The sequence below is a fragment of the Aspergillus pseudodeflectus genome (genome assembly GCF_044049435.1).
Source record: "Aspergillus pseudodeflectus strain CBS 756.74 chromosome Unknown BJX68scaffold_2, whole genome shotgun sequence".
In the NCBI taxonomy this organism is placed as follows: Eukaryota; Fungi; Ascomycota; class Eurotiomycetes; order Eurotiales; family Aspergillaceae; genus Aspergillus; species Aspergillus pseudodeflectus.
In genome coordinates, this window is record NW_027263778.1 from 127698 (window position 1) to 155155 (window position 27458).

At 52.5% G+C, this 27458-nt stretch overlaps 11 protein-coding genes across 11 annotated transcripts; 7 read left to right on the forward strand and 4 right to left on the reverse strand.

The window, feature by feature from the left end:
• Window positions 1-3868: 3868 nt before the first annotated feature.
• Window positions 3869-5063, reverse strand: BJX68DRAFT_251870 (uncharacterized protein; the record flags this gene model as incomplete). Its single annotated transcript, XM_071042465.1, has 2 exons — window positions 3869-4562; window positions 4645-5063. 2 exons carry the CDS (start codon window positions 5061-5063, stop codon window positions 3869-3871), a joined length of 1113 nt encoding a protein of 370 aa, XP_070904739.1.
• Window positions 5064-5999: 936 nt separating this feature from the next.
• On the forward strand, window positions 6000-7568 carry BJX68DRAFT_261022 (NAD-dependent succinate-semialdehyde dehydrogenase; the record flags this gene model as incomplete). The annotated part of the gene is made up of 2 exons (XM_071044046.1): window positions 6000-7366; window positions 7448-7568. The coding sequence occupies 2 exons, from the start codon at window positions 6000-6002 to the stop codon at window positions 7566-7568; spliced, it is 1488 nt and encodes a 495-aa protein (XP_070904740.1).
• Window positions 7569-8341: 773 nt separating this feature from the next.
• On the reverse strand, window positions 8342-11380 carry BJX68DRAFT_275503 (uncharacterized protein). Its single transcript, XM_071047861.1, has 9 exons — window positions 11269-11380; window positions 11023-11145; window positions 10774-10934; window positions 10595-10720; window positions 9999-10543; window positions 9670-9943; window positions 9417-9592; window positions 9153-9333; window positions 8342-9064 (listed from the first exon to the last, which is right to left on the reverse strand). Exons 1-9 carry the CDS (start codon window positions 11319-11321, stop codon window positions 8460-8462), a joined length of 2244 nt encoding a protein of 747 aa, XP_070904741.1. The 5' UTR covers window positions 11322-11380; the 3' UTR covers window positions 8342-8459.
• Window positions 11381-12058: 678 nt separating this feature from the next.
• On the forward strand, window positions 12059-13622 carry BJX68DRAFT_251873 (flavin monoamine oxidase family protein; the record flags this gene model as incomplete). The annotated part of the gene is made up of 3 exons (XM_071042466.1): window positions 12059-12370; window positions 12458-12758; window positions 12853-13622. 3 exons carry the CDS (start codon window positions 12059-12061, stop codon window positions 13620-13622), a joined length of 1383 nt encoding a protein of 460 aa, XP_070904742.1.
• A 356-nt stretch (window positions 13623-13978) lies between these two features.
• Window positions 13979-14932, reverse strand: BJX68DRAFT_251874 (oxygenase MpaB family protein; the record flags this gene model as incomplete). The annotated part of the gene is made up of 2 exons (XM_071042467.1): window positions 13979-13997; window positions 14202-14932. The coding sequence occupies 2 exons, from the start codon at window positions 14930-14932 to the stop codon at window positions 13979-13981; spliced, it is 750 nt and encodes a 249-aa protein (XP_070904743.1).
• Window positions 14933-17762: 2830 nt separating this feature from the next.
• BJX68DRAFT_261026 (uncharacterized protein) lies at window positions 17763-19670 on the forward strand (the record flags this gene model as incomplete). The annotated part of the gene is made up of 1 exon (XM_071044047.1): window positions 17763-19670. The coding sequence occupies one exon, from the start codon at window positions 17763-17765 to the stop codon at window positions 19668-19670; it is 1908 nt and encodes a 635-aa protein (XP_070904744.1).
• Window positions 19671-20356: 686 nt separating this feature from the next.
• On the forward strand, window positions 20357-20782 carry BJX68DRAFT_261027 (uncharacterized protein; the record flags this gene model as incomplete). The annotated part of the gene is made up of 1 exon (XM_071044048.1): window positions 20357-20782. The coding sequence occupies one exon, from the start codon at window positions 20357-20359 to the stop codon at window positions 20780-20782; it is 426 nt and encodes a 141-aa protein (XP_070904745.1).
• Window positions 20783-20926: 144 nt separating this feature from the next.
• Window positions 20927-21871, forward strand: BJX68DRAFT_261028 (kinase-like domain-containing protein; the record flags this gene model as incomplete). The annotated part of the gene is made up of 3 exons (XM_071044049.1): window positions 20927-20941; window positions 21000-21503; window positions 21602-21871. 3 exons carry the CDS (start codon window positions 20927-20929, stop codon window positions 21869-21871), a joined length of 789 nt encoding a protein of 262 aa, XP_070904746.1.
• Window positions 21872-22567: 696 nt separating this feature from the next.
• Window positions 22568-23107, forward strand: BJX68DRAFT_261029 (Rieske (2Fe-2S) protein; the record flags this gene model as incomplete). The annotated part of the gene is made up of 2 exons (XM_071044050.1): window positions 22568-22807; window positions 22862-23107. The coding sequence occupies 2 exons, from the start codon at window positions 22568-22570 to the stop codon at window positions 23105-23107; spliced, it is 486 nt and encodes a 161-aa protein (XP_070904747.1).
• A 2492-nt stretch (window positions 23108-25599) lies between these two features.
• On the forward strand, window positions 25600-27022 carry BJX68DRAFT_224253 (putative DSBA family oxidoreductase). The gene is made up of 5 exons (XM_071038235.1): window positions 25600-25807; window positions 25892-25970; window positions 26023-26063; window positions 26194-26318; window positions 26440-27022. The coding sequence occupies exons 1-5, from the start codon at window positions 25771-25773 to the stop codon at window positions 26839-26841; spliced, it is 684 nt and encodes a 227-aa protein (XP_070904748.1). The 5' UTR covers window positions 25600-25770; the 3' UTR covers window positions 26842-27022.
• Window positions 27023-27025: 3 nt separating this feature from the next.
• On the reverse strand, window positions 27026-27368 carry BJX68DRAFT_261031 (CFEM domain-containing protein; the record flags this gene model as incomplete). Its single annotated transcript, XM_071044051.1, has 2 exons — window positions 27026-27069; window positions 27140-27368. The coding sequence occupies 2 exons, from the start codon at window positions 27366-27368 to the stop codon at window positions 27026-27028; spliced, it is 273 nt and encodes a 90-aa protein (XP_070904749.1).
• Between the last annotated feature and the right edge of the window lie 90 nt (window positions 27369-27458).

Genomic DNA, 27458 nt, shown 5'->3' on the forward strand with positions numbered 1-27458 from the left:
TTTATATCGTTAATCGGAATATATAGGGTGAATTCTCGCTTGGATGCAATTGGCAGCGGTAAGAGCCAGGCCATGTGCTTTTTCAGTGCACTGAGCGTTGAATATAGGTCTAAGGTCAAGGGGGACCTAGTCGCTCTTCGGGATGGAACGGAACATGGCCCGCTCGAGGATTGTGTTTGGAGCATATGCAACTCTCCGAGGCAAGGCTTTCATATTTTTCTTTTTATACACGGCTTGCCGATAGTTGACCGGGATCCAGCTACATGCTCTAACTACCCCCTAAGGGCTCACTGAAGCGGGTCATGTTCCTTTTTAGCGCAGATGGGAGTAATACCAGTAACATCGAAAAAAGAAAACGTCACGCGTATCCTATGGAGACCGTCGATACAATGTCTCCTGGCCGCCAAGCCGCTATCGCCAGTGGGATCGAATTCATGAAGCAGCCGGCCAACCGTCTGAAGGATTTGCTCGATCTCGAGGCCTCTAGGGATAATGATCAGTCTCGTGGCGATGATCCGTCTGGCGATGATGACCCATCTGGTGAGGATCCATCTGATGATGAGTCGCCTCCGAACAATGGTGTTTGGCAGTCCATATGCGACTTTTTTGCGAACGTCTGGGGAGGCATTAAAAGCACATTTCGGGACAGTTTCAACTGGGTCATATCTCAGCTTGTCAACAATTGCGAGGCGTTGGGTGATTGTGTGCATTACATCGAGGAGTTGCACTAATTACATGGCAACTTTCTTTGATTAATTCTTGACCACATTGCTAAGACGCTAGCACAGAAATGAGTGCTTATTAGTTGGGGGCGCAGGTACGCAAGATGAGAGCATAAAAGCGCTTGGTGTTCCAGCTTTCTAATCAACTGCATTTTCAGTCAAAGCTTTTCTTGGTTAAATGGCGTCCGCAGAAAGCATGTACCCCTTGCAGCTGCAACAGAAAGGAAGTACTAAATCAAGATAGATTATTCCTATTTCTTCACACACAATGCAAAATAAAAGGCCTGAAAAATCACGCAAATGCTCCCTCCTTGCAGGAGATTTCTACCCTAGAAACTACCATTCTATTATTAGCTAACATGACCACCCTTAACATGAACGAAAGTAGAGACCTCATAGAACCAACTTCGCTCGACAAAATCTTGGAATTTGCATATGTAATGAGGTCGTGCTAGGTGAGTAGCCCACGCTGGGGCCGCCAGTGAAGCAAAGTAGAACAGGAATTTACTTTGCATTTAAGGTGTAAACTGTAACACAGAGATTCTTATTATCCTGCATAGTCAAGCTCCTGGGTTACCAAAACATTTTAACTATGTAAGGAGCTGTAGTCGGCATGCCAAATTCATCCTTAAGTACCTCCTTCTCTCCTTGTACTTCAACTGAGCAGATCTGCAGACCGGAGCCATTTCCATATCACTCAAACCAATAAACTTGATTCACTGGTGAGCCATCTTGTATAACTTGCCTTGATCATGTCTAACTGGGCAAGCCCCAGCATCCTCAGCATTGTCAACACCATGAAACTATCTCACGGGGCTGTTCTGTCAACTGTGCTGGTATCAGGCCTAGTCTCCGCCGGTCCAGCAGCATATGGCGTCTGTCAAGCAGGGTGTTCGGCAGTGGTAATGGCCTGTTATGGCGCAGCTGGTTTTACATGGGGCGCAACTCTGGGACTTTCCGCGCCAGCTTCTGTCATAGCGTGCAATTCAGCCTTCGGCACTTGTCAGGCTGCCTGCGCCGCCGTTCTGATTGCTCCGACCTTATAATGACCCATTGCCACGGAACTGTGCCTACCTACTTACCCAGCTGCGGGCAGGCAACTGTTGGTTAGCGCCTTATGGCAAGCTCTACGGACACCGAGAAGACGAAAATACGAATGTGGAGCAACAGAAGCTGTTATTCATGTTATGCTCCACTGCCCGAAACTGAAAACACCGCGCCAAAAACTAGGCAGAGAAATTGTGCCTCTCCATTCCAAGCTCTATATTCTCAGGTTATATAATTCAGTGCTTCTCTAAGTCAACCACGAGGAGGGTTATTGTCATCTGGGTATGGCGTGGGTACACGATTGGGAATTGGGCTCGCAGTCTGCATGTAGATTCCGCAGTACAGTGGATGGATGGATGGATGGTTTTATTTACCCTGACCCCTCGCAAACTAAAGCGATATGCATTCTACCTTCAACTATTTATATCTTCCCTCATATCTCTATTTTATATGATTACATTTCTTACGGACGAATATTAAGCCTCGCCTAGGGGCCTGTGGTGGCCGTTTGTCTTTGGTTCTGTCTTTGCGGGCCCCTTGGTCCGCGGCTACGAAACCTTTGAGATGCTGCTGCAAAGTTTAATGTAGCCTTCACGTCGCTGGTTTCACCTTTTCCTCCAACCACGGCTGGTATGCTTCTATGTGAGGGATGATAGAGAGTGAATTGGGCGTCTGCCCCAGCATTCTGTTCCGGAGTTTGTAAAGAATCCCGCAGGATCAAGGTCATGGTCGTGAACTCTGCTGGAAAGTCAAGACAATGGCAGGAATATTAGCGTAATCGAGGTGCATTCGTCTAGCTAATCTTCATCAAAAGCTCGACGGCTCCTCTACGACAGATAAATTCACCATTGGTAAGTTTCCATGAACATTTCGCAGGTGTCGTATCCACGAGACCAAGGCTCGCTCGAACACGGCAGGGAAATACATCGCACTCCATTACGAGCGGTGGGGAAGGGAAGAATATTTCATTGCCTGTCCCTCGCTAAAGGCAAGACAAAAACCTCAGGTCTTTATCATATGCTGCATTATAGGAATGGAAACGGCGCGGGCCTGACACAGTCGCCCTCTCCCCTATGATGTGCGGTCCTCCTAACGAGTAACCGCCGCACTTGCCTCCCGCTTGAGCTCAACACACTGGGGAGCGGCAGATGCTATGGAAGATCCTGCAGCTAAAGAGCTAATTGAGACGCTTCAGGCCTAACTCTTGGACCGCATTCGCAGGAACATGTGCCACCAAATTACCGCATAAATTATTTATCCTTTCTCTTAATATACTTTATCTCCTCTCCTAACTAATCTCTTCCAAGAGGTTACTAAGTTTAGTAACTTTATTAGAACTAAGTTATCTAGTTCCTTGCTATCTGTTAGGGTGCCTTTAGGGGCTAGTACCTCCTACTCCTAACCTACCAGCGCGTTACTTTAGCTCATCTTATCTCGGATATAGAAGCCGACAGTCATCATGATCGCAGACGAGTCGTTTAATCTTTGAAGTCCTCCATAGATAGTTGCTGCTCTATCACGGTGCATCTGCCCTCGCAGCTCATTCGACCAGAGCACATGAAGCTCCCTATGATGTGATTCCCCCTAGCATCTACAGCGAACATAGCTCTTTAATATACCGCCCGAGTAAAGCCGACTCCCTCGACTACTGCGCCGTGTCTGTCACAGCCATAGATCTTTCTGCCGTGTCCTATCAATTAGTTAAGAGATACTATTACAAATTTGTCAAGGGGTAGGTAGGCTAGTGCACGGATTAGATGGGCTGGGTCCCTGGTAGGCACACTGTCCCAAGTACGCAAGCTGGCTGAGAGGTCTAGAATAAGGGGGGGCGAATGTGTGGAGCTTGAATATGAGAGACGGTTGCTTCGTCTTTAACACTACAGTACTAAGAGGACAATTACAGGTAGGTATGGAGAGTCGCGTATGGAATGCTTCGACGAGGCTTACAACAACCTACTCACTCGTTAATTGTATAAAACCGCGAGAAAGGACACTAAAGACAAAGTACAGGCTCAATCTGAACATGGCATAAATCAAGCAAACAAGACACCAGCTCATCTCCCGGGCCCATGCTCTCACCTCTCACCTATTCCTCTAACCTACTCAACAACAACCATCTCCCTCAACATCGAATCTAAAAACTCCCTCTGCTCCTCAATCCACCCCCGCACCCCCTCAACATCAAACCCCCTCCCACTTCTCCCCCTCTCCCTCTCCCTCCTAATGATCCCGCGAACCCTCTCCTCAAGAACCTCCATCCGATACTCAAAGTACTGCGGATACATCTCGCCCAAATCACTTATCCCGCGCGTCCCCACAAGAAGCACCTCATCCCTTACATTCGCATCCCGCGGCCGAAACGGCGTAACCATAGTTATCCTTTCCCTCCCCCCCAAAGCTTTCAGCGCCTGGTGCTCGAGGTACCGCCCCTGCATGACGACCGCGTACCCCTGCGCGGGGCCGCGCACTTTTTTGACGGAGCCATCGGGGAGCCGGATTGCGGTTTCCCCGCCGACCATCCCGCTGCAGTCGCTGAGCATGATTACGCAGACGAACGGGAAGGAGTCGTAGTGCCAGGCGAAGGCGGGGACGTCATTATCCTCACTAACGTTTTTGACGGCCAGGTTGGTCGTGTTGGTGCTGGTGTCGATGCCGTCGTCGTCGTCCCTGACTGCAACGTTGATGTTGGCGATTTCGTAGTCAAAGGCCGGAATCAGGTCTATGCCTGCGGCGGCGGAGATCTTGGAGAGGACGTCGGGGGATTTCCAGACGTCGTAGATAAACGGTGCGCGGCTGCAAGATCCCAAGAGTTAGTTCAGCATCACATAGTAATACGTGAAACCGGGTATAGAAAGCAAATTGCAACATAACATACGCATGCCCCATCCCGCGAATCATATTCGCGCAGAAACTCGAACTAAACCGGCAATGCTCCAGGACCGCCTCGCTAAAGATCTCGCCACGCATCTGCCGAATCGCCTCGGGCGTGAAGAGCGGAAACGGCTCGGAGATGGCATTTGGGGAGATGCCCGCGCCCTCGAGGCCGAAATCGGCCATTTTGTGGATTTTGGAAGGGGGAGAGTAGGCGAGGTGCACGGATGGAGTGAATGGGACTTTTTCGCTGTCGGCGATTCGGGCGTTTTCGATCAATGAGCGCGGGAGGGGGCGTGTTGGGCGTGTGGCTTTTTTGGTCGTTGGGCCGATTACGGTTGGGGCGGTTGTCGGGAGAGGGAGAGGTGGTGTTGTGGTGGTGGTGGATTCCACAGGGATGGGGAGGAGGGCGGCTGGGGCCATTGTGATGTGATGTGCTACTAAGTTGAGGATAGTGAGAGATGAGAGTGGTACTCGACTCCTTGATGATAAAGAAGCTGAGGCTGGTGCTCGAACTGCAGTTGGAGACCTATCTGCCCGATCCTCCACGAGTTACTTATACCTCGCTGGCGGCAGTTATGCTATTGTTTCCGGGGTATCTTATCTGGGGCTACCCGTGATGGAGGGTCATGGGATGAAGGACCGGGTGTATCTCGCTCTGCATCACTCCCACCCGCACTGTCATAACCATAGGAACCCCGTCGATCAGGGTCTAGATTCCTTATCGCAAACCAATGGGTATGCATCGGGTCTGGGCGCGAGAACCCTATCTTGATAATGCGCTTCACTTGTCTCGGATTCGCGAGCCGATGCACGAATCATTGTGACGAGCTACTCCGCGAAAGAATCAATGCTCCCTTGGTAGTCTCTTGAATGTTTGATCCCATTTCCGGGATACGTTGTCCTGATCTAGGTAAAAAGTCACAACCATTAGTAGTCTCTACTCAAGATGGTAAGAATTAGGTATGCAGCAGCAGCAAGATATACTAGACACAAGCTTGAGCTCCGCGTACCCCCGTACACGCCTGACTCCATGCTTCAGGCGGCCGCGATATTCGCCTTGGGAATCTAAGACGCTCCACTCGCAGGGGGCAGATCGAAGCTCTGATGACGGAGGATAGCTCGCAAGGTCCACAAGACCAATCCATGAACAACGTGAAACCCTTACCTCGATGGTGGTGCAGTCTCGGATGGGGAAGCCGAGCACCTCTGACCCGCAGCGAACCCGAGATACACCCCGCAGATCCCCTCACCGTGGGCTGCTCATTGCGGTATCGTATTAAGGCCCTGTCTTTCTTAACTCGATTAACCGCAGCAATTCCACTCTCATTGCCAAACCATCTCTTTAGACTCCTCAAAATGTCCACCCTCTCGCTCAAAGACCCTTCTCTCTTCATCGAGGCCTCCTACATAAACGGCACCTGGACGCCCTCGAAGAACACCAAGACCTTCACCATCACAAACCCCGCAACCGACGAGCCCCTGGGAACATGCCCAGAATGTACAGTCGCAGACCTGAACAACGCCATAACCTCCGCCGCAGCCGTATTCCCCTCCTGGCGGTCGCTCCCAGGCCGAACCCGCGCTCGGTATCTCCGCAGGATCTCGGACCTCCTCCTCAAGAATAAAGAGGACCTCGCCCGCATCATCACTGCAGAAAACGGGAAGGCGAAAGCAGACGCTGAAGGCGAGGTTGTGTTCTCAGCAAGCTTCTTCGAGTGGTTCGCGGAGGAGGCCTCGCGGATATATGGGGATGTGATTCCGCATAGCAACCCCTCGAGTCGGACGCATGTTATCAGAGAGCCAGTGGGTGTATGTGGATTGATTCTGCCGTGGAACTTTCCTATGGCGATGGGTGCGAGGAAGCTTGCTGCGGCGTTGGCGGCGGGATGTACAGTGGTCATAAAATCAGATGGGTTAACGCCGTTCTCGATGAATGCGTTGGTGCTCCTAGCTGAACGCGCGGGGATCCCACCTGGGGTCATCAATGTGGTAACGGCGTTGGAGAATACACCGCAGCTGGGGCTTGCACTCTGCGAGTCTGAGATAGTTAAGAAGATATCATTCACGGGCTCGACGAGGGTAGGGAAGCTCTTGATGAAGCAGTCGAGCGATACACTCAAGAAGCTGAGCTTGGAACTTGGCGGGAATGCACCATTTATTGTCTTTGATGACGCAGATGTCGAAGTTGCGGTTTCCAGTGTGCTGGTGAGCAAGTTCAAAGTAACAGGCCAGACCTGCGTTTGCGCAAACAGGATCTACGTCCAATCAAAGATCTACGATCGCTTCAGCGCCCGACTTGTTGAGGAAGTCGCCAAGTTCCGGCTCGGAAATGCCCTCGACGACTCCTCCGTCACCCACGGACCACTAACAACCGGTGTAGCCAAGGTCGAAGAGCACGTCCAAGACGCAATCGCTCAGAATGCCAGAGTCCTACTAGGCGGAAACCGCCTCCCTGCACTGGGCAAGAACTTTTACGAACTCACCATCCTCTCCGAGGTCAACGATAGCATGAAAGTGATGAGCGAAGAGACATTCGGGCCGCTAGCTGCGTTGGCTAAATTCGATACCGAAGAGGAGGTTATTCGACGGGCGAACAAATGCGATGTCGGATTGGCTTCTTATATCATGACCACGGATCTTGCCAGGGCTCACCGTGTCTCGGAGAGGTTGCAGTTTGGGATGGTTGCGATCAATACGGGGGTTATTTCGGATGCTGCTGCGCCGTAGGTTTTTCCTTTTCCCCTTTACCCCATCTCTGTTGTTCACTTCTGTGATATCCCTCGGAAGGATGCTGACAGTAGCAGATTTGGAGGCGTCAAACATTCCGGCTTCGGTCGCGAGGGAAGTAAATACGGGGTCGAGGACTATATGACTCTCAAGACGATCATCACGGGTGGGATAAACACGATCCACGCGAATTTGTAATATACATAGCGACCGCTTAGACAATCTCACCCTCAAGTGTACATATCTATTACCCTCTGTATTCAGAAAGGTAGTGCGTGCCCTTGACTCCCTCCAACACACACAGCCACCCAGGCAGGCTTGTGTTGAAGACCGATATAATTCCTCTGCAAACGAGCCCAGACCAAGCAACTACAAACACCCTTCGAGGTCGATTTTGTCCAAAGCCAACCCGAGCTGCGTCTGTCCTCGAGTGCTGGAGAAAGGACAGACACCCCTCCCTCACCCTGCCTCGGCTCGCGCTCGGATGCCTATCTCGGGTCCTCAACCCGAGAGTGGAGACGCGACGCTCACGCAGCCTGCATGAACTTTACCAGAGACCTAAAATGTAGACCAGGTGGAAGAACTAGTCTCACGCGCCAAGTTCCGGTGCTGACAATTGGCTGGTGGGCAGGTGACCGGACTTCAAATTCAAGGGGCTCGGGATGCCGTCCGACTCGTCCGACTGGAAACGGGAGGAAGTTGCTTAGCTCGTTTTCTGGCCACAGGCTACTGCTAGGGGATTTGGATGAGCGTCTTAGGTACGATGGATTCGTCTCCGATACATCAATATACAGAACCTTCATTGGGTAGCCATTTTGACTACATGTATCCCCCTTGAAACTCGAAGGCCCTGTGCTTCGCACGCGGTGACTTTGATGAAAAGCTCCAGGGGACAAGTGGCCTGTGGGCAGAGCCCGATCTTATGTATGTATGCACCGTTGCGCTATTTAGACATGGAGAAGATATGTGCTTATAAAATGGATTACTCGTTGATGCTAGAGACGGGAAACCATAGCGCCCATTGGACGAGCACCTGTACTCACGTACCATCACCTCTTACGACGTCCCTTTGCGCTCCTGGTCAATGTATCACCCTTCCAGCCCGGACTCCTCCTCCCACGGCTGCAACCCGGGATCAAGCACATAGCTCTCCGGATTCCCAATCTGGTTGACCAGCGAGAAGAACTCGTACGAGGAGATCCCGATACTGTCCAGGAAATCGACATTCGCCGAGTCGTGTACGATCTCCGAGGCCGAGTCGGATCCGGGATCAGCGGACAGTGAGAGAGGCAGGCTTTCTGGTCCATGGGCGATATCAACTGGTGCTGGTGCTGGTGCGGGGTCTTGGGCGTCTATATGTCCATTTCCTGTGACATGATCTGGGGCGAGACTAGCACCAGACGGCAGCGGCACCGCCGGCGGAACAGATAGAGGAAGAACAAGCATCTCCAACCCGCTACGTTCAGTCTTCCCCGCCAAATCCCGAAACAGCATCTCGAGCTGCACCAGCTCCGATTTCCTTGCCGAAGCAAGTTTATTTCCCTTGTCGATCATCTGGTCGAGAATGCAATACGCGTCCTGCAAACTCGTCTGTTGGCCCTCTGTAACAGTTGGAAAGAGTATGCTGGCCATGGCGATGTGCAACGCCGCCCCGTAGGTGAACTCCATGTCGAACGGGAGGAATGTTTCCACGCCTTGTTCACATCGTCAGCTTGAACTCGCTGAATCTGGTTTGCGTGATGTGCGTGCGATTATAGAAAAGAGCGCGAGAGGGTGACTAACCGAGCAAACTATCCTCATCTGTGAGAATCTGCAGCGTTTTCGACGCGGACTTTATCCCCGTGGAAATGAGCGCGTTCGTTGGAGCAACGATACTCTGCCAGTCTTCGGCGCCGTGGCCGAGGCGCTCGAGGCGCTCTTTTAAGATGGAGAGGAGGAGAGGGCGGGTGGCGACGATTACGCACTACCAAAAAAAGTCGACATCAGACTATGTTCACTGGGAAGATTGGTGAGGGCATTGAGGAAGGAGATTGGGGTAGCGCAGACCTGGTGGTATAACAAGGTGATATGCCGCGTCCCTTTGGGCATCGTGTCAACCGAGTTCTGGAACTTGATGTGGATTATGCTCTCGATTTCGCGGGCGTGGCCGGCGAGGACGTGGAGGATTGAGCGTGTTGTTTCGAGGAAGGTGCCTAGTTGGGTCTTTGTGCCTCTGTAAATAGCTTGTTTGTGTGCCATCAGTAGCCAGCCAAAACAGGGACCGAAAGAAAAAAGATGGAGCCTTAAGAGGTGCACTTACATGAGAGTATATACGACAGCAAATGCGACAACCTAACAAGCAACCCGAGGGTCGCATCACTCTGCGAAGACGTCGCCGGCGGATCCAACAGCGCCGTGATATCGCTATCTTTGGGCGTCATCGAGGCCCCGACGGAGGTCGAAAAGTGCTGGTCGAGAACGTACAAGGTCCACCAGAGATTTCGGCACCGGGCTACAGTCTCTGCTCCTAGTTCATCTTCGGGAAGCTGTGTATGCATGCCGTCCATTTCTGCGATGCGGATTGCGTGGCCGATCTAGACTGTCAGTCTTTCGAGAATCACGGGGGAGGGGAGTCTATGAAATGCGTACGTAAACATTCGCCGACGCGCGATGATCAATCGAATACAGATACAACCCGGTCAGGGACAGCACCTCAATAGCCAGAAACCCGCCTCGCGAGAGCGCCGTATGATCCGGCATAAGCGACATAGCACGGATGAAGAACTTCGCCCCCGGCGGATCATTCATATTCTTCGAGGGCATCAAAAACGCATTCCCGAACGCCAGCACAAGCAGAAACTGCACAAACCACAACCGACACTCGGTCGCCTGCTTGACCGAATCCCCATAGTAGAAGGCATGGACATTCTCGACGAACGGCTTCTCGTCAATGAGCAGGTGGTTGTGACCTAGGTGGAATTTCACCGTGTTGAATAGGTACAGGGCGTGGTCTATCGAGGGGAGGTTTGTGATGTCGGGATGTGTGTTTGGGCGTACGGGCTGCCATTGGATTGGGTACAGGTCGCCGTCGAACAGCTCAGGGCCGCTGTAGTGGGATTCCACGTGGAGTTTCTCGGCGATCATGAGTTTGAGGCGCGCTGTGAAGGACCAGGTTGAGGTTGGGGCGAGCCAGGCTGGGATGTTAGAATGCTAGATGGGCCCCTGAGGGGGTAATGGGGACGTACTCCAGTTGCGCTTTGTTTTGTGGTTCTTCTTGATGATGCGGGATGGCAGCGTAAACGGGCTCGTCCAGATCGTTCGGCCAGAGTCCACGGCCAGCAGTTCTTCAGGCGGCGGCGACTCGACGCCTCCTGCAACAACTGTCACTATACATAAGCGACGAGTGTAGCAGGTTATATCGCACCATCTATATCAACCTCAGACCCGAACGCCTCGTCCGCTGTCCTCTTCACAGACGGTGACCTCTCATCGACACGCCCTCGTTTCTCCCCCTTCCGCTGTTCATGATGATGATCCCGCCGCGACACCGACTCGCCGATCTTTCCCTGCAATTCACGAAGATACCTTGTCACCATATATCGACTGGCTCCATAGAAGCGCGGATCCTCCCTCGCCATAGTGGTGGTATCTGGGGAGTGGGTGCGCGACGAACCTTTCCGGCACCAGAACCTTGCTGACGCTCTCCAGGAAGCGGCACGCGACGCGGCGCCGCTGGCAGTTTGCGCAGGGGTCGGCGCCCGTGCATTTGATTTTGCTTGTGCGGCAGGCGATGCATCTTGACAGTTCGTTAGATATGAGGAGTAGTAGGGATGGTGGTGATGGCGACGTGGCAGCTCGTGGTGGGAGCGGGGTTGATGCAGCAGAGATAAGGATCTGAAAGGGAAGAGTCTCAGCTTACGCGTTGGATGTGCGCTTTGGTTTGCGCGGCAGGCCGGGTCGGGATTCCGCCATGGCGTTGGCTTCGGGTTTTGTTTACGAGGGAAAGATGTTATATCGAGAGAGGTGTAGTGTAAAGGTGATGTTGTTTCGGCGGATGAGAAGCGTTATCGCGTTCTCCGTCACGAGATAAGACATGTCTCCCCCGCACGCCTGGCCCATCGTGGGGAAACAGTTCCCCTTTTAGTGCAACATGCCCGGTGGCTGGTCGTAAGCCATAAACGATTGCCGCCAATCATTGGAATTCCTTTGTCGGGGATTTGCATCGTGAGCGTGACACTAGAAGCTTGAGTGGCGTCAGGGTTTGGTATCAGGATCAACCATCTGAGATGAGGAGCAGATATATTGCGAATGGAGCGAAATCACGTTGGTCGTAGGTGGCTGTCGCGTTTTCCATGGTGTAGTTTTCGAGTTGCTTTGTGGGCATCGACGTCTTTATTTCTTGTTCAGTGCCATGCCTTGAGGGAAGACGGCAGACTCAGGACATGATGCCACTATTAAATGCCTGGAAGAGGGTCATAGCATTCATTCAACTCTCGTGCGCAGGGTCCATAGGTTGATTGAGCACCTTGCGGTGAGCATGCAGCATCTCGGATGCAGAACCCGAGGAAGTGAGGAGAACCCGAGCCTTCGGCTTCTCCAACATCTCCAACAAAATAAAAGACACCATTCCATCCAGAACTCTTTCTGAATGGCTCAGGAATCCATTTTCTGTCTCTCATCCCTTACACAGTGACAGTTTAACCATCACAATGTTCGACGTCATCATAATCGGCGCGGGTCTCAGCGGTCTCCAAGCCGCCTACACAGCCCAACAAGCCGGGCTCAGCGTCGCAGTCCTCGAAGCCCGCGACCGCGTCGGCGGCAAGATCTGGAGCGTGCCGCTGGCTTCGGGACGCGGGTACGCTGATCTCGGTGGTGCGTGGGTGAATCTTACCCTGCAGCCGCGCGTCGGCGCATACGTTAAGCAGTTTGGGCTCGACACGGAGGTTCAGCGGCTTGATGGGAGGGCGGTTATGCAGGAAAGTAAGGAGGCAGGGGGGAGGTTTGAGTTCCCTTTTGGGGTTACGCCTGATGCAAGAATTCTCCATCCATGTACATGTCCTGTTTTAGGGTTGTGGTAACTAACTAGTAGTTATGGGTGTCTACAGTTCACCCCCGCCGAAAAGCAAAACCTCGAACGCATCCGCGACCACATCCAGGCCGAGTCCCTGAAACCCGGTCCACCGCGCGCCCAAGACGACAACGTCACGCTGGACCAGTACGTCCGGAACCTTGGCGCGCTGCCCAAGACCGCCAAGATGGTCAATCTCTGGGCGCAGGTCATGCATGGTCTTGAATCGAGCGAGTACTCGGCGGCGTGGTTTATCGATTACTGTCGACGGAATCGGGGACTTCTGGCGATTCGGGCGGATGATGCGAGTGGCGGGCAGCATTTGAGGTTTCGGGGGGGTATGTTGGTACCTGCTCTTTACTTTACAACCAGGGACCATGCGTATCTCGTCTTTTCTTGTTGCAGCCGAATACTAACCACAGACGCTGCCAGGCTCCCAATCCCTAGCAACCCACCTCGCCTCCCTAATTGGGCCCAGTCACATCCACCTCAGCACCCCCGTGCTCAGCATAACCGACGCAAAAACCCACGTCACTGTAACCTCAACAACCGGCCAGACCTTCGTGTCCCGAAAGGCCATCCTCTCCATCCCCTCGACCATGTACAAGGAGCTCAACATCCAGCCTACTCTCCCGCCACGCCTCCGCCAAATCACCGACGCCACCGTCCTGGGTGACTACAACAAGGCGATAGTGTGCTATGACCGACCCTGGTGGCGCGAGAAAGGGTTCAATGGGTATTTCGCGTCGTTTGAGGGGCCGGTCATTCTCGCTCGAGACACCAGTGTCGAGTCAGCGAGACATTTCTCCTTAACCTGTTTCGTCAATGGAAAACCGGGTCGGATTTGGAGTAAACTCCCACCCCACCAACGCCGCGCCGTTGTCTTGAGACAACTCGCTGCAGTCTTCAATGCCGATTCCGAACCTGGATCCGACCACGAGGTCTGGAAACCCATCGAATTCTTCGACCAAATCTGGCAGCACGAGCGGTTTTCTCGCGGGGCGCTGGCGCCCATCACGGCGCTGGGGCATTATGTCGAGTTTGCGGATGTGTATGGCAAGCCGGTGGGGAATTTGCATTTTGTCGGGACGGAGTATAGTACCGAGTGGAAGGGGTATATGGAGGGGGCGCTTTGCTCGGGGGAGGTTGGTGGACGGGAGACTGTTGATGCTCTTCAAGGAAAGGGGAGGGCAAGTTTGTAGCCGACGTCCTTTTTGTCTTTATTCGAAGGGGGCGTTGGGTTAGGGTGGGATGGGCTTTAGAACGAATAAGACCCTTTGCGCGTATGGTGCTTAGCTAGGAGTGCGAGCCCAGGGTCTAGACTAGGTTGATGACGGATCTAGCTGTCCACGTATGAATGAATGAATGCATAACAGTTGTATAACTTATGGATGTTGAGTCGGGGGCCCGAGTCAGCTGGCGTCGGAGGGCCAGGCGATGCCCCGATGCAGGCACGCCAGAGTTATGCCATGCCACATTATTCATATACTTCCCGGTATCATGACCAAATCCAGGCAGAGGCTACGGCTGGACTTGATGCAAGGTAAAACAAGTGGTATCAAATTGTGCTCAAGTACCTAAAGCATAGCATTAAAACATAACCACCACTGGCACTACACTAATGATTCCGCATCCTCATATCCCCGGTAAACCCCCTCTCCTTGAGCTTCGCAACCATAACCCTCCCGCGCTTCATATAATACCGCTTCGGCAGCGACCGGATAAACTTGGGCGTCATCTTGTATTGCATAATCATCAGCTTGCGATTAAACCGGTCATACTTTGTCGTCGGCTTTAGTCCGTAGGTAACCCTGATCTCCGGCGGGAGGTAGTCGACAGAGAAGATCTTGGTCAGGTACAGCGCGAGCGGGATAAACGGCTTGAAGATCCAGGGCAGGTTCGGGTGCATGATGTGCCAGTAGACCTCTTCGCCCTCGGGGACGAGCCGCAGGTCGTTCTCGATGACGTGGCGGTAGTACTCATCAAACGCGGCGCGGTCCTTGGGCCACTTCTCGCGGGGCACTTGGAGGGAGGTCCCAAAGACGGAGAACTCCTGGTAGACACGCTCTGCCCTGTCGTCGGGTAGAGGACCGTATGCCATCTCGTACGACTTGACCCAACCCACATACAGCGTGGCAGCAACCCATAGTTGCAGGTCCGGGTCCTGTGCAAAATACGCCGACTCGCCATCCCCGCCCTTGACGCGGGCGTGCATCCGGTTGACCCACTCCTTGATGTAGTTCTTCTCTTCTTGTGTGCCGTACACCATCATGTAGACGTAGATGGCGGTCTTTTCGGCGCGGTCGATCTGGCGCGTTGCGAACTCGCTGTGGTTGCCGACGCCGCGGGCGACGCCGGGGTGGGCGATCTGGAGGAGGAGAGCGCCGAAGCCGCCGAAGCCGGTGATGCTTTCCTTGAGGATCTCGGGGAGCTCGACGAGTTCTTCGTCGTAGCGGACGGGGGCGCCCTTTTCTAGGTCCACGTTGGACCCGCTGGATTCGGACTGGCGCATGGTGAAGACGTATATGCAAAGAAAGAATAAGAGAGAAACAGAATCCGGAGTACAATCTGGAGAAGGCAGCAGTCTGTGCGCCTCATGAGTATGGCCCTTTTATATCCTACCTCACCCTCAAGCAGCCAGCGCAGCCCAAGCCTGTGGAGGGCACACATGACGATCCCTGACACGCTACCCCGCGAGTGGCCCCAGGTAGTCTGCACAAATTCGGCACAACCTCGACATTAGGCATGCATTAGCATGGCATTAAGACCAGGAATGCAATGGTAATACATAGTCGCCCCAGGGTCTGTTCCGGAAGGATTCACAGGGCTCGGCAGCTGATCCGCGGCTGGCGGTCCTCGGACGGGCAGCGGCGTCTAACGGCAGGGATGGCACGAATCGCCGATGAGTAATGCGAGCAGGCCTAGATGGACCCTGGTTTCGCGGGGCAGGGTGCCGGCTCGTGCGAGATGGTCTGTGGTTGTTGCGTGCGTTTCGTCCCCTTGTTGGAGGCTGGGGTCGCCGCGGCCCAGTTGTCATGGCGCCGTTTCTAGCAATACCTAGTTTGCCACGAGATGTGGATGTCGTATGTCGTTGATTGCGTATGCATAGCTTGCATTATATTGCATACTTGATCATAAAGTCTGTCAAGCGGATATCAGGGCTCGCTATATTACGCGCGCTTGGGGGTCCAAGGCTGCCACATGCTTTAGGACCACACGTATTATCCGCGCAAGTCACTTATTTCAGCAGTTAAACTAAACTCGCCTTGGAACCTCCCTCGAACCTCTGCTTATGCAAGACCTTTCTCTTGGTACATATAGTACCTTTCTTATTTTGAGATCCGTGGCATTGTAAGGACATATATTCATATTCCTCTAGTGTTGAGACGTCCAGTTCTTGTAAGATCTTTGCTGAGGTGGGCTAGATTCTTGGGGGCTTGCTTTGTAGTCAGGCTATGGGGGTACGTAGCAGGCTAAAAGGTGGACTGTACCTATTCTCACCCTGTCATAAATTCACGGCTACACGAACCTTGACCTAGTTATGAATAGGTAAACGCCACCATTCGACTCCGTTCCTCAAAATATCAGAGGCAAAAGTGCTAGAGAAGGAGCGGAAAAGCCTTGATGTATCCCTTACGAGCTTCACCTCTCTCTAAGCTTCCTTATCATTGACAGAACGTGGATGGAGGGCAGGAGAACACGCGGCCATGCTAAATAAAGGTTACTGGGAGCAAACGGGCTATACGAAGCCATGATTACGCTGCATTAGCCATAGCACAAGAATGACAGACGAGAGACTTCAACAATCATAATCCTTTGGATGCCACGGCTATCAATATCGAAGTGATTAAGATGAATATATTGCATTTTTCATTCCTCCCAATCACTAGCTTCAGCGATCTGTACATTTGCAAGTACAATGATCAACATTTCGATCGCCTCAGCTAGCTGGTCTCGATGTTCTCCTAGGGGAACTCGTTGATGGAGTACAGGATCGTCCGACTCCTCCGGTGGACGCCTGAGATTCTCTATCGTTAACTCATCATTCAAAGCGAGAACAATATCATCCAACCGGTCTTTTGGGAACTTGCGGGGTGGTGTAACACGGGTTGGCTCAAGGTCGTCGTTGGTCTTGGAGGAGAAAATATTTTGCATGCCCCTCAGCTGGATATTGATACCCGCGTAGATGAGAAATGGCTCACAGCCATGCTTGATGGTAAGCCCCAAATTCCAGATTGCTCTGTGGTTAATCTGTTTTGCGATTTTGGCTTCCTCTATTGTCCACTCAATGCCTCTATAAAGTCCGTCCTCATCGTCTGCGATTCGTTCGCCATGAAGTTGCCATCGGTACACATAAGTCTGGCTGGTTGCCCTCTCGAGCTCGCCAGGCTTGACCGAAACACCGTTGACCCCAACCTCCGGCGCTGTTGTAGCCCTTTTTTGAACATCCTCCTTGCTTATAGGTTTACCGAACCCAATTACGGGCCCATAATTATTAGTGACATCAAGGCAGGAGGTGTTTTGCTTTGTAGTGCCTTTGAACCGAAGTTGTAGGTTCGCCTGTTTGAGTTTGATGTCGCTGGGTTGCCCAATTTGGAGCTCCCCCAACAGGATCCATGCCGGTTTATCCTCGAACATGCCCCATCTCGATGATGAGAGATAGCGACAGTCGATTTTCACGTCGCGAACTTTTCTCTTTCCAAGAGATTGATCCCGACCTTGATTAAGGTTATGGTAGTAATCAGAGTATCTCCCAACCATAGTGTGCAGCCAGGTGTTGCTATACAACTGATCAGCCGAAAATAAAGGAAGATCATAAGAACACGAACAATAATAGTAAGAAACTAAGTAAGGACGTGGTGATATAAGTGGATATTTACTTAGCGGCGTGGCAAAGAATGTTCTTAAGGTTATCTTATCATGCCACCAACCAACCAGTGATCTCAGAACCCTATACAAACATAGAGGTTCAAGAGACCCACGGCTCTGATTGCGCAGACCACGTAGAACTCGGGCTAGGCAAGATCGCATGGCCGGTTGCGGATTGCATCGTACACGTGTGACTGCTGACATCATCACTATTAGCAAACTTCTCATTTGCAGTGGTTTCCACCGGAGGTGGAAAAGCCTAGGACCTACTTTGAGGAGTTATTAAGAGGGATTGGTGAGTCCCCACAATACTCGATGTTCACTACCGGACCCAATTCGTCACATTCTGGGTAAGGCTCCTGTCGAATTGAAACGAATAGCCATATACCTAATTACTACATATGGGCTGCACACCCCCCACCCCCTTCGCAATTAGTTGCGCTCTTCTCTAGCAGACTTCACCAGTCACCCACATGGCTACGACAGAGGACAATTACCACCTCGACGACTCACAGTGTATATTTACTATTCAGCCCAGGACGGGGGAATCCAATGCCTTTCATTTAAAGGTGGAGGAGGACGTTCCTGCCGAGCTTGAGGCCTTCGTCCGACTATCACACTTTGAACTTTTTGAAAAAGCTAGACAGTGGTTTGACGGCTGCCTCCGTGATCATTTGGCTGAGTTCCCCGTCGCACTTGAGTATGCGGATATGCTCCTACGGCAGGGTTCATACCGGGAAGTCCTCGCTCTTCACAGTCCGGACACTGCCGGTCTTCCAGAAGGCAATGACATAGACAGGCTTTGGGGGTTGCTTGAACACCTTGCCAATATGCATTTAGGAGGTGCGGCATCCGATGCATTGAAAGACGCCATAGCATGCTTCAACTATCTAAGTTACCGACGTCTAGGTCAGGATGGACACCCAAACGCGCTGGAGATACATATGCTTGAGTTGTACCTGGAGATTGCTGTGGTTGCTTACAGGACCTCCAAGTGGCGTGAGGTGAACTATCAATATACAAATCCTCCTTGGTGGAAGGCTTACTCACCAGCATGGACTGGATTCGGTGACTGGTACGGCTGGCTGCGAGACCGCGGCTATTTCTGGGAAGCACAGAGGATCTTGAGTATCCTCCTTCCCGTCCTCCCACTCAATAACGCCATTGGTATGTTTATGACGCGCTACACGTTTGACTACGTGGTGGAGAACATCGACAACGGATCCTTTGATGAAACTCTGGTGCTTTCTGACTTGATCTCTGCCAATAATATGTGCAGATACGTTCTGGAGGACTGCGATGGACTTAAACCCTGTGATGGACGACGGCTAGAAGCTCTAGTCAAGCTTGCTGGAGCTTACTTGCAAACTTCTCGGTCTTTAGCAGCAATCCTATGCTGCGTAAGCAAGAGAGACGATGAGGAGGCATCTCCGCCTGTCTTACAGGTTAAAACGTTGGAAAAATGGCTCGAGCATTTCAAGCAAGCGCGCCTGTCCAGTGAGATACATTCGGCTGAAGTTCAATCGACGGTGCCCTCTTTTGCCGATCCAGGTACCACCACGCCTTCGACTTCTGGGCCCAGCTATACCCAGGGGTTGAAAGACGCTGCTGCTCAATCAGTCTGGGAAACCCTTGCTCCCGTTAAACCCGCCCCGCCTGGATTCAGCCTCTACAACCCCAGCCATATTCGGCTGGATGTTTTCAGCCATCCCCCTACGCGGTACGCCTGTGCATCAGAGAAACCGTTTCCAGCTGCCCCCAGTACTACTAGTACGGCTATGGTGCAAGGTGGACAGGGAGCCGTTTTACCGCGCTGGGCGAAGGGTCAAACGATCAATTTTGCTGCGCTGTCGAATGGGTACCCACGACAGGAACTCGCTGTCATCGCTGCCAACGCCTTAAGAGATGCTGCAGAGGACTGGAACCAGCTTGAGCTTGGCGTCAACTTCAATTGGGTTGAGAAGCTTGAGGATGCCTCATTCGTTCTCTGCTATGCAGGAGACAATGGGGAGATACTCGCAGAGGCCTTCTTGCCAAATGAGGAGAAACTGAGTCGTCTCAACGTTTACTCGGCTGCGTTGAAACAGGGAACCGTAGAGTATTTGAAGGATATCTTTTTGCATCAGCTCGGCCACGTGTTGGGATTCCGACACGATTTTGCACCAGTGGTTGATGAGAACAACGGGAGCATCCAGCTCGGACCTCGAGATCCGCGTTCAGTTATGGGGTGTGAGTTCCCGCCTCGGATTCGGGCTAGTGATAGAGAAAGCGCGATGGCCTTCTATAAGTTTTCTGGAACCTCGCTTGGATGGAAAGATTCGAACGAAGCACAGTCGTCTAGCAGTGCGAGACCAAGAATCAAAGATTGTATCGCGAGATGAGTGTATGGACAGGAAAAGCTTCTATGTATCCTCCTTTCAAGTTTTCACTCACGTACAACGTGTCGTGAAGACCAGCCGAAATTCCGATCAAATACTATCTCTCGCAATTATCACATTACCTACTCTAGGCGCCCCTAACACTGCTCATAGCCTCGTCCTCACGTCCAATGGTCCAGATTCCTGCACACAACTAACGACAGTCAAACCTCAAGTAGTTGCATTGCCCAAAGAAGCCATGCTAGGTATCACATGCATGGCCTACTCATTACTAACGCGTACGCCCTGAGGATTGCATCAATGCAGCTGCGGGTTGCTCTCATTTTTAGTCTCCAAACTTGCGCTTGCCTGACTATCGACTACGGCTCGGATCTGTATGTGAAGATTGATTAGGATTGTGATCCATGGAGGAAAAGCGCAAGTCCGAGGTTCCGCACTGCGCTCCACGTCAGGCTTTCGAGTATTTAGCATAAAAAGCCAGGATGCACTTGCTGACATCTTGAGCCCCGCATTGATGAGCCTCAATCTCATCACCCAGACAGCCACGACTACACTGCCCGAAGCTTGAAGCTGGACCAGGTTTGAGGCCCATCTCGTCGGTTGATAACGTGCTAACATATTCTTCTCTATGCTAGACCCGTCATTGTTCATACCAATAACCCTCGACGCCCTCCGAATCCTCTCTCAGCATGCCCAGGTTCCAGTTCCGCTGTCGCAGAAAGAAGCAGCCGGATCTCCTGCAGATTGTCCGTGATGAGATCCACGACGCAATAGAATGGAAGCTCTACAGAACCCGCGAATTCGTCCCCCGCGACAGGCTGAGGGCTATCTGGACGGTAGATCGTCTCGCCCACATGGCGGATCGGTACGGGGCCTTCCACACCTTCGACATTCCGCGGGTATTATCCGAACATATACAGGCCCTGTCGCTCTTAGTTGACATACAATGGGAGGACTGGTCTGCGTTTAGAAGAATCTTTCTCAGCAGCCAGGGCGTACGGATGAGGAGATACAAGGGGATATCGGGAAGGTATTGGAACATGAAGAGCTCCGAGGGAAGTATAGACAGGCAATTCTGGATCACCGAGGGCTCTTCTACCCTGTCAACGTTGTAGAGGGTAGGCATATGATGTTGTCGGATCGGGGCCAACGGGCGCTGCCTTTCCTTGAAAAGTGAGTCGATAGTCACGGCAAGTCTGCCGTGCTGCTTCATGACAAGAGAAGCTGTGCCGTGTGATCATCTTCGACTCGAATCCAACATGGTGGTATCAGAGGTAAGGCAATTCCAGACATACTGTAGCCCTGACGCTCACATTTACATAGCCAAGCTAGTTCCTTGTTTGCATGCGGTTGAGGAGCCGTGGTAACGTTGATAAGGAGAGGACCGTCCTTGCGACCCTGAAAGCCAGCCTCTCACACCATGACCACCTCGTGCCTGGCTTTGCTACCGTCACCAGCGAAACAAAGTACACTATTCTGTTCGAAAAGACAAAATTCACTCTGGAACAGCTACTTTCAGGCCGGATGGATGCACTGCCGCTCTCTGATCTGATGGCCGAGTTCACAGGTGTAGCCGATGCCCTCGCCTTTATGCATGAGAGAATTAGCGGAGGTCCTCCACACTGCCACATGGACCTGAACCCTGCAAATATCCAAATCATCCAGAGTGGCACGAATCCAGTCGGTCAGTGGAAGTGGAAAATTACCGGATTCGGCCTTTCCGTGACTTCGGGGTCGAAAGCGTGGACCAGTGACGACGGCGAGTACGCCGGTCCAAATAAACGGTTTCACGCCCCTGAACTGTACCGCCGATTCAAATGCTGCCCGCAAAGTGATGTATGGTTGTTCGGGCGCATCCTTGCCCGCGTCGTCGCTTTTGCGCTCGAGGGACCCGGGGAGTCGATACCTTTGATCAACGGCTGCCAGGGCCGCAGAACGCGAGGATGTTCGATGCTGCTGGTGGACGGGACTCGGATGACGTGGTGCTGCGCACTCTATTGGCGCAGGACTGGTTAACGGACCTCCCTGGCGAGGCGCCGCCACAGCTATCGCCTGCGGTTTGCGGATGGATTCGAGATTTGCTTCTCAGTGCAGTGCAGGTTAGCATGCGGCGCCGGCCCACTGCGCGGGAGATGCATCGGTCACTGGTGGTTATCCAGCAAGCTTTACAGGTACAGGCCTCGGACGGAGAGTGCGCAGCTTAATCCTGTATCGCCACTTCCGAGGCTCAATAGTTTCGTAACGTTAGCTATGAGCACGGACATGACGACGTCAGTTGGAACTATGCAAAACGCGATAATTATCTTGTGTGGAGTCGGCCGTCGTCATCTGCGTGGCATCAAACTTCTCCAAGTAACGTAGCGCATACACGCACAGAAATCACCCTCCAGCCCTTGGCCTAAGCGATGGCGCAACGGCCTTCGAACAGGACGAGCCTGCCAGGTGAAGCACCGCGTGCAGTTAGCGAAGTGAGAGAGCCGGATGAACAGAGTGCTGTGGCTCCCGAAGAGAACTCAGCCATGGCCAAATATGATGCATGGATTTAGGAATGATGAAGCCATCTACCTGGGAAACTACTAGAAATAGCTAAATGACATGCAAGAACCTGTGTGCTACAACCGTCCCTGGACGACGAAGGAAGTGGTCTTCCAAGACCGAAGAAACACCCTAAACGGCCAGGGGAGTTAGTTAATCTCCGTGAGTCGCATGTTTACGTACCCTTTCTCTTCAACACATTCACCTGGCCTCCATTGGTCGTTTCTCCAAAATTTAGTAATATAAGTAGTAGTACATATCGCAGTCGATGCCCGGCCTGGAGTGCCAAGACCAGCCGAGGTGGGGCGCGGAGAAAAAAACGCGTCGCAGCCACAGACAAACTCAACCTCGTTTCTTCCCCAGCAATGAACCCCTTTCGCGTCTTCCAGTCCGGCGAGCCCTGGCAGCGTGTCGGGCTGACTAGGGAGTTTCCCGAGATATCAAATGACACCGAAGCTTGCGCCATCACACAAAGCTGCAAAGCCTTCCGGATCCCGAAAACGAAGGGCGAGGAAGTCGTCGAAGCAGACATTGACCTACCAGGGGATTTCAAAGATCAAGTCCTTGTCTTCAAATATAAAGGAAAAGTCCATGCGATTGATCACGTAAGATACGCCGAAGCCGATACCGCCGGACAGTTCACTAACTGCCACATACAGCAATGCCCACACTCATCATTCCCCCTATCTCAGGGGAATCTCTTTGACATTGAAGATTTCGGGATTACGCTGAGTACTGGGATTACATGTCCGAAACACGGGTGGTCGTTCGATATCATCTCGGGCAAGGCGGATCGAGGCAACTACAAGCTCAAGGTTTGGGAGGTGCAGCTGCGTGACGTACCCGGGGCGTCCGACTCTGAGGAAAAGGAGGTTTGGGTTCGGCGAAAGCAGAGGATTGGCTAGGCCGCAAGTTGATTTGTGTGAAAAGCCAAAGCCTTTTATCCGGCTGAGGCTGGCGTCATCAGGTGAACGCTAGCAGGCGTTGTGGCTGCGAGGTTGAATTGCTTTCCCGCCCAACCAACAGCTCGAGCCCGTGTCTTCTGGGGGAAAAGAGAGAGCAAGGTGAGGTCGTTGGCGATTCCGGTCTACGCTTTCGGCCGTTTGTCCCACATTTTGCATCGTGCAGGAACGTCTGGTCGACCACAAGGGCGCGTGCTGCGCGAATGCCTATGGTCCAGTTTCATATTGACGGTTCCAACAACAATAACTGCCCTGCCGTATGTGCCATATGGTCAACCTCACCGCAACATTGGAGACTCGCTGGGATTCGCTCACTGCGTGCGACAGACGGTTTCAAGCGACTACATTGACGCGAGGGCATAGTCATCGAGTATGGACCTTGTCCATGAAATATCTTTCCCGCATTTTCGCAACGCTGTCCTGTGATGAAAAGCGATTGCTTTCTTTTCTAGCCTTGCATTTATCCCTCGTGCTTCTGCACTGTGGCAATCTGTCACTTGACCAATCGTCGAACCTATAGCATAGAATCTGATACCAACAGTTCGGGTCCCGCGCCTCGCATCTGAAGAACCTTGTTCCTGTCCCGTCCCTCGTATCAACCCCTGAATAGTGCAGCCATATCCGCTAAACCTGTCAAGTCGCTGCCTGGAACTTGGACATCTCGCGCCAGTCATTTGGCGCCCTTGGCCCTTGGCGTAAAGGCGCACGCATAAATCCTTCAGCCATGTCCGCTCCGCGCTACGAGCCGCGCACTAAGTGGTCAGCATTCCTTGGGGCCTGGGCAACAATAGCCACGAGGTTCACCTCTGACCTCACCGTCTTGGGCGAAACCACTATTAGGAGGGGCGCTCACGATCATGGTGAATGTTGCCGAGCGACCCGACCATTATCGCTCGCTCGTTAAGCGCCCTCTCATCGCCATAGATGGAAGAGGAACTCTCTAGCGAGCACACTGGGATAACATGACTACTGTGGAAAATGACGCATGCAGCCTTGCTGGATCCATGATTGAAGTGCGCTACGCATGAATCCTGGCGCAGCACAAGTTCGCGAGGCGACGCGTTCCGTAAGCAGGGACACCTTGTCATTGACTCGCGCGCAAGGCTGATTCGGACGTCCTAGATAAATCAGCAGTCCTGCTGCTCAATCCCTGACCTGCAGTCAAGGCATGGCTTCAAGGTACTTCATCTTCTGACCGTCATGCCCTCCTTGGCCATGGCTCTCGGCAAGCTCTTCTGCAGAAGGCCTCATACTTATGACTCTGAACCGAGCTTTTCGAAATACACCACGGCTCCCGATAGTCAGTTGGCGCTTCTTCCCAGTCTTGCATTCGGGTCCTGCTAACATATCTACTTAGTGAGGACTCATGGCCTTCACGGAGGAGGCACCGCGCACGGGTGCTTGGTGACCTCAAGCAGCCACGCACGGCACCTACAGCTATATGGCACCGCACTATCCTCCAATCCACCTGCAGCGTTTACACCGGAACTCAGCGGGGAAGACACTGGGTCGAACTCGTGCCAATACGGCCATACCTCCTCAACTACCTCGTACAACTCGCCACAACGCCAACGACAGCTACACCAACGACGACAACAGTACTCCACGCCATTCTCTTCAACAAGCCCAGGTCCATCCCAACCTGACGTATCCCAACCGCATTCCCAATCCCCATCCCCTCCATGCCGCAAATGCAGACACCCACTAACCCTCTGCCGCGTGCGCAACGACGAAAACGGGCGCCGCAACCGCCCCTTCTACCGGTGCGACCGATGCGGCGAATTCCGCGCCTGGGCGGATATGCACGGCGTGTATGAGCGGAACCCGGATTGCCAGTGTGGGGAGCGCAGTCGGCTCGAGGAGTCGAATGGCGGGGTTTGGTATTTTACTTGTGTGACGGGGAGGTGTGCGTACTATACGGAGAGGGATTGGAGGTGGGAGGCAGGGCAGCGGGGAGGGGGAGGGGGAGGGTATTGGAGTGGTGGTGGTAGTGATCGGGGGAGGCTTGAGATGCCGTAGATAGGGTCTGCTGGATATAGATGTCTTTCTCGTTGTCGGCTTATTATGATCGTTATCCTATTGAAAAAGGGTCGAAGTCGTTTTGTTCGCTTTTAAATAGTTTATGATTTGATATCGCAGGCTATTCTTAACGCAAAGCGCATAAATCCAGTTAGGTTCTACAGGGGTTATTGCAGTATTTCCAGTCTTGATAGAGCAGGCCGTACACAGTCAAGTCCCCCCCCCACCGTCCAATATATATAATCCGACATGTGTTCGAGCGCGCAAGGTAGGTGGGGACTAGACGTAATTGCGACCGCGAAAAAGCGACCATCTGCGAGACACAATTCAATTTAAAAAAAAAGTCGCGAGCTTATCTACGACATAAGAAGGCTTCACCGAGCTCCGAGATACTCTGCAGAGAGCCTGCTCGGCGTCGACTAATCAAAAAAAGGCACACCCGAGGTTCCGACCCCGCATCCGAGTCCCGGAGCCGAAGGGGCCCAATTCTCCAGTCGTAGACTTCCATCACGCGTCATTCATCGATGCATATATAGTTTGATTTGGCATCTCATCTGTTGGCCGCTAATTCATCAGACCCCGCGAAAATGGCGCAAAAGAAGATCGAATGTTATCTGGACTGCGGTACGTCAATCTCAGGTTTCAACATGTTCGCTCCAGAATGGGATGCGATCGCGATCACATGTCTGACTGACAGCCGACCGACAGTGTCGCCGTACAGCTACTACGCGTTTAGCTATCTCCAGGCGAATAAACAGGCTCTAGACAGCTTCGGAGTTGAAATTGAGTACGTATCCTAGCTTGAGCCGAAATGAACTCCGTTTTCTGACGGCAAACAGATTCATCCCCGTCTTCCTCGGCGGGATTAACGTCGGGAGCGGTCAGTCTCACAACACGCTTCACTATTCAACAAACCACAAAAAAAAAAAAAAAAAAAAAAAAATAAAATTAAAAATTTCACGGACTCTCTAGGTGAATAGTATCGGAAGACTAACCGAGATAATCCGCAGGGAACAAACCCCCCTGGACGCTCCCCGCAAAAGCCGCGTACAGCAAGTACGACGGCAAGCGCGCGCAGCGCTATTTCGGCCATGATTTTGAGGTTCCGAGCTTTTTTCCGATCTTGTCGTTGCTGGTATGGTCTCCCCTGTCCCTTCACAGGTTCTCTCATTGCTCCTACGATGTCATGGATGGATGAATCGATCGTGCTGCAGGGGAATGAGGGCGAGTGGATTGACAGCTGACCGGAGATACAGCCCCAACGCGCATTAACATACCTCAAAAAAACCCACTCCCAGGAGCTCTTCGAAGCATCGTTCCAGGCATGCTTCAGCACAATGTGGTATGAGCACGTCGACATCTCTGTCCCCGAGAACCTCGCCCTCGCCCTATCCAAAGTCTTCAAAGACGAAGCTACCATCAAAGACATCATCGCCGGCGCAAACGCGCCCGAGACGAAGCAAGCCCTGACGGAGACCACGGGGAGAGTTGTGAAGGATCTCGGTGCGTTTGGATGCCCGTGGTTCTGGGTCACTGATGGGAAGGGGAATCGCGAGCCGTTTTTCGGGAGTGATCGGTTTCATTATATGTGGGATTACCTAGATGTGCCACATAGGGATTTGGAATTATTGCCTGGAAAGAGGGAGGGGAAGCTGTAGTGTAGTGAGCTGAGGGATTGTCTGATGGATTGAGTTTGAGCATATCCAGTTATAAACTTGTCACACAATAACCTTATTTGACATCTATTGAGAAAGAACTGTGCTGTCTCGGAGTCATGATGACACGGGCCAGACCAGCAGACCTGTCCATCCAATCGTCAGGGCTTTCCTGAACCCTAGCCACTTACTGCGCCGCACAAAGCTTCTTAGTCGCAGGAAGAACTTGCTCTAAAAGCCAAACATATTAGCACGCGATTCAACCCGCGCCCCATCAATAAAACCAATGGATAATACATACGCAACGCAACATCCGACCCACACTTCTGAACAACACAGGCCGTGGCTGCCCCCTGGACCTTACTAAAGTTCTCCTTTTTGCAGACGCACTTGTAGTCTTTGATGTCGCAGCTGGTCTTGCTCTTGATCGCGTCGTCGAGGCAGGGGATTGCGCATTTGGGGACGTCGTTGATAGTTTGCGACGCGGCGAGGGTTGCGAGGGTGACGGCGAGGAGGGTGGTGAGCTTCATTTTGATGGGGATGAGGAGGGAAGAATTGGTGAATATAGGTATAGTTCAGATAAGCTTAGTATAGAGAGGAATATAGATGAGATCGGATAC